At 38.0% G+C, this 10,558-nt stretch overlaps 2 protein-coding genes across 5 annotated transcripts in view; one reads left to right on the forward strand and one right to left on the reverse strand.

Moving 5' to 3' along the window:
• Window positions 1-7,069, forward strand: part of grinaa (glutamate receptor, ionotropic, N-methyl D-aspartate-associated protein 1a (glutamate binding)) — a 60,808-nt gene extending 53,739 nt beyond the window's left edge. Inside the window, exon 8 of one of the 2 annotated variants that reach the window (XR_008158685.1) lies at window positions 6,972-7,069. The gene's annotated coding sequence lies outside the window, so the exon portion shown is untranslated. Of the gene's footprint in view, window positions 1-5,413 lie in introns of both variants that reach the window. The other variant, XR_008158680.1, reaches the window with a different exon arrangement.
• LOC127978968 (ubiquitin carboxyl-terminal hydrolase 8-like) lies at window positions 113-9,655 on the reverse strand. 3 transcript variants are annotated; one of them, XM_052584005.1, is made up of 3 exons: window positions 1,874-2,297; window positions 1,162-1,666; window positions 113-1,098 (listed from the first exon to the last, which is right to left on the reverse strand). In XM_052584005.1, exons 1-3 carry the CDS (start codon window positions 2,084-2,086, stop codon window positions 269-271), a joined length of 1,548 nt encoding a protein of 515 aa, XP_052439965.1. In that variant the 5' UTR covers window positions 2,087-2,297; the 3' UTR covers window positions 113-268. The 3 variants fall into 3 exon arrangements, with proteins under 3 accessions (XP_052439965.1, XP_052439966.1, XP_052439964.1); XM_052584006.1 differs by lacking the exon at window positions 1,874-2,297 and adding an exon at window positions 9,566-9,655 and having other exon boundaries at window positions 113-1,666; XM_052584004.1 differs by having other exon boundaries at window positions 113-1,666.
• Window positions 9,656-10,558: the final 903 nt, after the last annotated feature.

Genomic DNA, 10,558 nt, shown 5'->3' on the forward strand with positions numbered 1-10,558 from the left:
AAGTGTCGTTTTATTGTTGTGATCTGAGATGAATCATTCACTTCCTGTGGCTGTTCTTTGTTAAAATAAAATGTTTGTTTAAAATGGTAGAAAATCACTGCACGCTTTCAAATTAAACATTTGAACTTTAAACACGTTTTATGTGTTAATATTCAGGAAATTTGCATGGATCATTCAACTTTTAGTTTGCACAGTTTTTTTTATTTGTACACAGAATTGTGCTGTAGGTTAAAGGTGAAGAGGATGTTTTGGGAAGGGACAATGATCTTCACTCAGAGGAGCAGTAGTTGCAGTTGTGCTTGTTGATCAACAAGTGCTTCAGTTTTGGATCGTTCCTGTAGCGTTCAAGCAGCAACTCCTTTTCTCTTCGCTCCTTCTCCTTCTGTATTTTCTTCTCCTTCTTTTTCTTGGCCTTCTCTTCTGCCCAGCTGAAGAGAACAAGTGGCAATTTTCTTTTCCTCTTTGGCTCTTGCTGGACATTCACATTGTGCTGGGTCTCATTCTTGGGACCTTCAGGAGAGGCTACACCAAACAGCTTCATCATGTGTTTATCCAACTCCTCCTTTTTCTGAGAGGAGTCATCCAAAGTCCCTTCTATGGCATTGGAGTCTCCCATTTCATCAGTGTTATCTTTCACATCTTCAAATCCCTGGACCTCCACCACTTCACTCGCCCACACTTCCTCCAGCATGTCGCAGTCACTCTCCAACCAAGCAACCATCCGTCTTGGTTTCATTTCAGCCTCCTGAGGTCGGGGGAGTTCATACTTGGGTAAGTCACAGGCCCGAATGGTCTTCCCCGTGTACTCCACGTACTCTGTCTCCTCATCCTCTATGTCGATGAGCATGAGTTGTGGAGGCGGCTCAAACAGGGAAGAAGTGGACGGCTGAGCCTTCATCAAGCTGGGAGAACACACTGGAGCTGAAGAACGTTGCAGATCAACAACTTCATCAGATACAGGAGAGGAGCTCGGAGAAACCACCAGTTGTTTGGGTGGACTGACTTGGATGCGTCGGAGGCAAAACAGTTCATCAGGTGTTGGAGTGGAACATGGAGGAACTGCCAACGGTTTGGGAGAATCCACTTGAAGAAGAGAACCTAGCAAGGACACTTCCTCTGGTGCTGCCAACGGTTTGGGAGGATCCACTTGAAGAAGAGAACCTGGCAAGGACACTTCCTCTGGTGCAGTCTCTGGCTTTTGAGGATGCATGGGCGGTCTGGTCACTGGCGGCAAGGGTTTGAAGCGAGCAGCTGGTAAAGGAAGGTCTTCAGAGACACTTGGGAGCAATGGAAATTCTCCTTCTATTGGCTTCAAGAAGGAAGATCTCACTGGAGGACTGACTAGACTTTGCTGAGGTTTGACCTCCACAAGAAGTGGAGTAGGCTCAGTGGTCCTTCTTTCCTTCTGGTTTCTCCTCTTCTTTTTCTTTTCTCCAGCCTCTCTATGCCTACTTCCTCCCTCCATCACATTTTCTAGACTCTGCATCTTTCTGAATTTGGCAGACTCTCTTTTTTTCTGTGGCACATGTCCTCTATCCTTTATCTTTTCAAGGCCAAATGTCTCGCTTTCTTTTTCAGCCTTGTCTTTATGACTTCCTCCCTCATTCATCTCTTTCTCCTTCTTCACCTTTCTCTTCACCTGTCTTTTCTTCTCTTTCTCTCCATACTGTAAAATCGTACATTTTAGTTAGTAAAGATTATTGTAGTAAATGATACAAGACAATACTATTTCAGTCTTTCTATTTCCAAAATGTCACATTTAATTGAATGTATTGATGTTTCTTTGTAATTAATTGTGAAATCTACTAGCAATTACTGAGTGAAAAGTGATTCTAAACCATTTTCGGTGCAAGCTGGTACTCAGTTAAGTTACCTGGCGGCGTCTCTTTTTGCACTTCTTGTTTTGGGCAGTGAAGTCGAAGGCCTCACTTTCATCTGCCTTCATCATTGATGCTTCTGGGAGTTTCTCTATTGCCGCCCGTTCTTGTGCTGCACACTGTTGTGCCCTCAAAGGTGTCTCCCTTTTATGAAAGAAGTGAGCAAAACACTCAAAAAGTGGTCTAAATACACTGCTGAACAGTGCCATTGTGGACACTAGATGCTGCAAGTGAATTCAGTATTTGTCGTCAATATCTGCAGAAAGTCACGAAAGTAGCTCTCGATCTTTTCTCTCCTAACACACCAACAGAAGAAAGTTAGTCAGAACAGCAGTTTAGAGCTGCCAGAACGGAATCTCCATTATGATGTCACAACAGTGAGCTGAACTGAGAATTCTGAACTAAATGAGCAGCTCAGGAGAGAAGCAGTAAATACATCATCACTAGTGGCTCCATATTAAATACCGACTGTTTCCTAACAAGTTTCCCAAACTCTTCTCCTGTCCCTGAACATTTAAAGATAATAATAATAATAAAAACAGATCACTTTTTAAAAAAATGATAATTTAGAAGGGTACAGGCCAGACTGGACATAAATTAAACATTTAAACAAATAATCTAACAGGCCTGTAAAAAATTTCACTCTGCTTTAAATTTAAAATAATAATATTAATAACAACAACAAAAGTTATAAAAATGTGTAACTTTTTTAAATGAACTGAACTTTATTTATATATTTACTTTATTATTATTATTTTTATTATGTTTCATGGTTGATGTTCCAGTTAGACTGGTTTTGGTTAGTTTTAAAGAGGTTTTGGCTCTAGATCAATGATCAGTTTTAAACCACAGTGACCAGTGTGTACATTTTAAAAACTACATAAGAATAAACAATAAACAATTTAAACAAAGCACAAAAAAAAAAAAAAAAAAAACAATTTTTAAGTCTTATGATTAATTTAATCAAAAAATAAAGTAGAAACAGAAACAGCCAGTACTGCTGACGTTTATTTCTAAAAACGCTTATCATTATCAATGTAGAAAATATTTATTCTGCTTATTTTTTGCATTCTCGGAGCCTGCTTTGGAGAAGAAATGATCTGAGTAACTCCCAGCAGAGCGTGCAGACACAGAAAACACTCCAAAACCATCGTCAAAGTCTGGTATAACGAGCTGAAGAAAGGTAAGCAGAGGTACATTATACCTCAAACAGCTAGAATAGCTTTATAATGCGAGGTTATGATATGTTTAGTCGTTTTGAAATTAAATTAAACCTCACATGTAGCAAACAAGCTAATCACAGGTCCCCTTATAAGCTAGCAGCTTAGCTCATTTAGCAGTTAACGTACAAGTTTTGATTCCTTTACATGTTCTGCAACTTACTTTGCAGGTTATTATAAAAAATCCTCAATTCCTTTATTTTATACTTTGTTATTTATTATTAACAATAATAGTAGTCTGAATGCTGTATTGCAGATATTGAGACACTCAGCAACGTGTTTAGTCAACTCAGTTTACAGTTTCACTGCAGCATATACGATTTTGGTGAATCCCAGAAGAAATGTTAAATATCATATATACGATAGATATGTTATGATCTATTTTACATGTGGCCCCTTTCGAAATCACAATTTTCCAGTCTGAGCGGCTGTATAAATCACATGTCTTTTGGAGCAGTGAAATTAAGCATTTGTAGTGATGTGTCTGTATCATTCAAGAACAAGACAATGAACCAATACGAGGAATTACTGGTGCTGGCGTCTTTATTCCACGTGGAACATTCATCATCTACAAATTACCACACCAATCCTTAGCAAATGCACCTGATTTTATACAATCCATTACTGCCACCTAGTGGACTAAACATCACACTCATTACATCACTTTTCCTTGAATAAATAACAATACCCACATAACAGTTCACACTATACACTAGTCCCACACCAAAACACTCAATTGCTCCATTTTACCATTTACAACACATTCCTTTTTCAAAACAACTTTTTTTTTTACAAGTCTAGTCTAACTGGTGGTTTTCTAACACCACTAGATCTTCGCAAAATTGGATTGTCAGTCTTTGGTGCAGATGAAACCAGTTCTGGAGACTGTTCAGAGAGCTGAACCTCAAAAGGAGACTCAGCAACAGGACAACTTTGGCAATGTATACTGTTGTGCAAACAGGGCACTATACCTCAAAATACTATACCCCCCATACAAATTAAGGTGATTCCTCAAATGTAATTTATGAACTTGTCCAACTACCGTATTTTTCAGACTATAAGTCGCACCTAAGTATGAGTCGCATCAGTCCAAAAATACGTCATGACAAGGAAAAAGTCTCATTTATTTACAACCAAGAACCAACACAAAACATTAGCGTCTACAGCCACGAGAGGGCGCTCTATGTTTTCAGTGTAGACTACAGGAGCACTGAGCAGCATAGAGCGCCCTCTTGCGGCTGTAGACGGTAATGTTTTAACTTTAACTTCAATGGTAAACAGGGAGAGTGCAGTCATAATTTCCTCCACTAAGCATTTGTAACTGAAATTGTTGGAACATCAGGATAGCATTCAAGATTTAGGTTGGAATTAATTTTTTATGTTCTTGAAAGAAATCTCTTAAGCTCACCAAGACTGCATTTATTTTATTAAAAATACAGTGAGGACAGTAATATTGTGGAATATTATTGTAAAAAATCTTTTTCTATTTTAATCTATTTCAAAATGTTATTTATTGCTGTGATGGCAGAGCTGATTTCAGCAGCTATTACTGCAGTTTTCAGTGCCACGTGATCCTTTAGAAATCATTCTTAATATGCTGATTTGGTGATTTCTTATTGTAATCAATCTTAAAAACAGCTGTGGTGCTTTTCATACATAAATAATTTTTCTATTATCAAGAGAAAGCTCCAAAGAACAGAATGTATATGCAAACTTTTAAACAGAATAGTGTAACCATTGCAGTAAGCAGGATACAAACCCAGTGAACTTCATTTAGTATTTGCTGATGATTTGTGAATTAAACATCAGCGGTGCTGCTAGGCCTAGTGCATTATGCTAGGTGATTGCTTACAAGCTTCAAGTGTTAAAAGAGCCCCTCGCCAAGTCTCTATGATATTCTAGTCCTGAAATATTATATCTTCGCTGTAAGTCTGAGATTTTTTGTAATCACCCACAAGGTAATTTTTTTTATATAATTGCACTGATCTTCAAAATTGAATTAAAGTAAAAGATTAATATCATGTTAAATTTCTTTAACCGTTCCGCTTTATTTCCCCAAGCACAACATGAATGCGACACTCAGGGCTTGTTTGTTCTTTCACAGTTCCTGGCTGTGGACACCCAGCTTCTCCTGGGCAACAAGAAGTTGGCCATTAGCCCAGAGGAGTATGTCTATGCAGCTCTTAACCTCTACACCGACATCATCAACATCTTCCTTTACATCCTGGCCATTGTGGGTCGCACCAGGGACTGAGTGTGCCCCCTTCCTGTAAGAAGAGGAAAGTGCAGACCACATTTCACAGAATGATGCACCACCTCACATTCCTTCACCTTTCCTCAAATTCTGAAATGATTTGTCTTTCAAATTCCCTTTATGTCAACATGTACAGGCTGATCAGGCAAAAGCTCTTTGTCCTTTTCAGGACAAAACAAAACATTATTCAAGAACCCGTTTGAATGCAGTTCCTTTACATTGCCCGATCTGTCCTTCTTGTTTAATTTGCTTGTGTGGTTCTGGAGATGTATAACGTTATATGACTCAACAGTTGCATCCGAAAGGCATGGCAGAAATTTAACTTGAGTAACCTTTGCATTGTTGCTTTCTGGTTGATTGAGAAGGAGGGAGAGAGAAAGAGCAGATTTCAATGAGCGGAGATTTGTTTGTCAGAGTAGCGATAATTACTGATGCTAATGTGCTCCACTAGTCAGTATAAAGTCTCTGCATGATAGTCTAACACAGCGAAGAATGTCAGACAGACATAGATACTTCTCCAAACATTTGCATATATACACAGTAGCTGTACATAGTTAAATGAAGCTCAAACCCCTCTAGTTCTATGCATGAATATCTGAATATCTTGCTGTGCTGCTCACTAATGTGTGCGTTTCTATAACATTGCTGCTTTGCAACATAATACCACCAATATATACACTCCAAGATGACAAACATTTGTTCAGTTGACTGTATTATCTGCAGTATAACTGTGAGAAGTAAAGTAAAGCCTGTGTATAATAACTTTTCCTTTTTTATTTTTGAGAGGAAGGTGAGCTTGTGAGGTTGTCCTGACTATTAAATAATTCCAAAGGTCAGTATTTGAGGCTCAAACACTACATTACATCACTCTTTTCTCTTTCATGCTGACTACTTTACTTTTTCTTTTCATTAAATAGATCATTTTGTTGTTTTGTTTGTCTATATGTGTGTGTGATTGAGAGAAAGAGATGTCATTCCCTTATTTTAACGAATGTGAATGGAATATTGGATTATTTGATGCTTTTGGAAATAACACTAGTTGCATGTTACCTTGCAAAAATGTTCCATTTGCTGGACAATAACAGGATACTTCTAGGACAATTATTGCATTTGATGTTTTTGTAGTTATTTATAAGTTATTTATTAAAATGCCATCGGAAGTCTGCTGGGTAATGGCCGAATTGTCATGAACATGGTAATATGGTTCTTTTTAAATTTTCCTAGAAATGTAAGAATCTAAAAACATCAAACATTGGCAGAGATTTATTTAAGCATATTAGGGCTAATTGCAGTATGTAAAGACAGATTTCTGTTCATTACCATTGTAAACTAAAGAAAATTCAGATGATTTCAGATATGAATGTACAGCAGTTTCACAGCTAACTGGTTAACTTGTAATATTCATTGAAATGTCATGTACCCAGCTGAAATCTCAAACCTTGCATGTGGAGCTATTGAACACTGAACTGGCTGTGAAAGTCATGGGTTAAGAAAATAATTACTTGGGTGGCATAAAACTTATTTTGTTTATTTTGATCAAATGTTTGTCTTTATTAATAACTTCTGTTTTAGTAACGCTCTAGTGGATTGAGGTGTGTAGAGTGTGTTTGGGCTTGGTAGATCTCTTAGCACTGTACATTTGCATTAAACTGAAGTTCCTCTGCATCCTGTTTGCTTTTCATTACAAAAATAAAATGAGAGGAAAACACCGTTTGAAATGGTCTTTTGTTGTACTTTTAGTGACTGGAGTAGATTGCAAATCATACATGAAAGGCATCATGATGTGAATTGTTGAAAACGGTTATGAGACCAATTTTAAATGAATCAGTATCTTGATCATTTGAGTAAATCACTCAAAGACGGCTGCTTGTTTCATTCCATTCTTCAATTTCATAAGAAAATTTATAAAAAAAAAAGTTCACACAAAACCTTTAGGGTACTAACATATGTAGGGACTCTTTAGGTACAAATGTGCACTTTTTGAAGAGGTCCTGTATTAGAGGAGTGTTGTGTATGGAAAAATATGTAAAGCTGACTAATATTTGTGATTTATACTATTTGTTGTTCAATCATGACCTAACGTGATAAGATAAGAAATAAGTTATCATGAAAGAAGAGTAACATTGTTCTCATATATTTATTATTATTTAAAAAAACAGATTTTAAAATTTTAACAGTCCTTACTACCAAAACTTTCTTTAGAAAATTTGAAGTTGTTTAATGTCATATACTGTTATTATATGACTGTTAACCTGCATCTGCAAAAGCAGATTGTAACTTACCAATGAAATGTACCTTTTACTCAAATCAAGTGTCGTTTTATTGTTGTGATCTGAGATGAATCATTCACTTCCTGTGGCTGTTCTTTGTTAAAATAAAATGTTTGTTTAAAATGGTAGAAAATCACTGCATGCTTTCAAATTAATCATTTGAACTTTAAACACGTTTTATGTGTTAATATTCAGGAAATTTGCATGGATCATTCAACTTTTAGTTTGCACAGTTTTTTTATTTGTACACAGAATTGTGCTGTAGGTTAAAGGTGAAGAGGATGTTTTGGGAAGGGACAATGATCTTCACTCAGAGGAGCAGTAGTTGCAGTTGTGCTTGTTGATCAACAAGTGCTTCAGTTTTGGATCATTCCTGTAGCGTTCAAGCAGCAACTCCTTTTCTCTTCGCTCCTTCTCCTTCTGTATTTTCTTCTCCTTCTTTTTCTTGGCCTTCTCTTCTGCCCAGCTGAAGAGAACAAGTGGCAATTTTCTTTTCCTCTTTGGCTCTTGCTGGACATTCACATTGTGCTGGGTCTCATTCTTGGGACCTTCAGGAGAGGCTACACCAAACAGCTTCATCATGTGTTTATCCAACTCCTCCTTTTTCTGAGAGGAGTCATCCAAAGTCCCTTCTATGGCATTGGAGTCTCCCATTTCATCAGTGTTATCTTTCACATCTTCAGATCCCTCCACCACTTCACTCGCCCACACTTCCTCCGACATGTCGCAGTCACTCTCCAACCAAGCAACCATCCGTCTTGGTTTCATTTCAGCCTCCTGAGGTCGGGGGAGTTCATACTTGGGTAAGTCACAGGCCCGAATGGTCTTCCCCGTGTACTCCACGTACTCTGTCTCCTCATCCTCTATGTCGATGAGCATGAGTTGTGGAGGCGGCTCAAACAGGGAAGAAGTGGACGGCTGAGCCTTCATCAAGCTGGGAGAACACACTGGAGCTGAAGAACGTTGCAGATCAACAACTTCATCAGATACAGGAGAGGAGCTCGGAGAAACCACCAGTTGTTTGGGAGGACTGACTTGGATGCGTCGGAGGCAAAACAGTTCATCAGGTGCTGGAGTGGAACATGGAGGAACTGCCAACGGTTTGGGAGAATCCACTTGTAGAAGAGAACCTGGCAAGGACACTTCCTCTGGTGCTGCCAACGGTTTGGGAGAATCCACTTGAAGAGGAGAACATGGCAAGGACACTTCCTCTGGTGCTGCCAACGATTTTGGAGGATCCACTTGAAGAAGAGAACATGGCAAGGACACTTCCTCTGGTGCAGTCTCTGGCTTTTGAGGATGCATGGGCGGTCTGGTCACTGGCGGCAAGGGTTTGAAGCGAGCAGCTGGTAAAGGAAGGTCTTCAGAGACACTTGGAAGCAATGGAAATTCTCCTTCTATTGGCTTCAAGAAGGAAGATCTCACTGGAGGACTGACTAGACTTTGCTGAGGTTTGACCTCCACAAGAAGTGGAGTAGGCTCAGTGGTCCTTCTTTCCTTCTGGTTTCTCCTCTTCTTTTTCTTTTCTCCAGCCTCTCTATGCCTACTTCTTCCCTCCATCACATTTTCTAGACTCTGCATCTCTCTGAATTTGGCAGACTCCCTTTTTTTCTGTGGCACATGTCCTCTATCCTTTATCTTTTCAAGGATAAATGTCTCACTTTCTTTTTCAGCCTTGTCTTTATGACTTCCTCCCTCATTCATCTCTCTCTCCTTCTTCACCTTTCTCTTCACCTGTCTTTTCTTCTCTTTCTCTCCAGACTGTATAATCGTAAATTTTAGTTAGTAAAGATTATTGTAGTAAATGATACAAGACACTACTATTTCAGTCTTTCTATTTCCAAAATGTCACATTTAATCGATGTTTCTTTGTAATTAATTGTGAAATATACTAGCAATTACTGAGTGAAAAGTGAAAAAAGTGGTACTTCTCAGTTAAGTTACCTGGCGGCGTCTCTTTTTGCACTTCTTGTTTTGGGCAGTGAAGTCGAAGGCCTCACTTTCATCTGCCTTCATCATTGATGCTTCTGGGAGTTTCTCTAGTGCCGCCCGTTCTTGTGCTGCACACTGTTGTGCCCTCAAAGGTGTCTCCCTTTTATGAAAGAAGTGAGCAAAACACTCAAAAAGTGGTCTAAATACACTGCTGAACAGTGCCATTGTGGACACTAGATGCTGCAAGTGAATTCAGTATTTGTCGTCAATATCTGCAGAAAGTCACGAAAGTAGCTCTCGATCTTTTCTCTCCTAACACACCAACAGAAGAAAGTTAGTCAGAACAGCAGTTTAGAGCTGCCAGAACGGAATCTCCATTATGATGTCACAACAGTGAGCTGAACTGAGAATTCTGAACTAAATGAGCAGCTCAGGAGAGAAGCAGTAAATACATCATCACTAGTGGCTCCATATTAAATACTGACTGTTTCCTAACAAGTTTCCCAAACTCTTCTCCTGTCCCTGAACATTTAAAGATAATAATAATAATAATAATAATAATAATAATAATAATAATAATAATAAATCATCACTTTTTAAAAGCAACTATAATTTAGAAGGGTACAGGCCATACTGGACATAAATTAAACATTTAAACAAATAATCTAACAGGCCTGTAAAAACGTTCACCCTGCTTAAAATGTAAAATAATAACAACAACAACACAAGTTATACAAATTTGTAACTTTTTTTTAAATTAACTGAACTTTATTTATTTATATATTTACTTTATTATTAGTTGTATTATGTTGGCTGATGTTCCAGTTAGACTGGTTTTTGTTAGTTTTACAGAGGTTTTGGGAATAGATGAATGATCAGTTTAAAACCACAGTGACCAGTGTGTACACTTTAAACACTACATAAGAATAAACAATAAACAATTTAAACAAAGCAAATAATAAAAAAAAAATCTTATGAATACCAATACTTGATTAATTCAATCAA

Source organism: Carassius gibelio, chromosome B19 (genome assembly GCF_023724105.1).
Source record: "Carassius gibelio isolate Cgi1373 ecotype wild population from Czech Republic chromosome B19, carGib1.2-hapl.c, whole genome shotgun sequence".
Taxonomy (NCBI): domain Eukaryota; kingdom Metazoa; phylum Chordata; class Actinopteri; order Cypriniformes; family Cyprinidae; genus Carassius; species Carassius gibelio.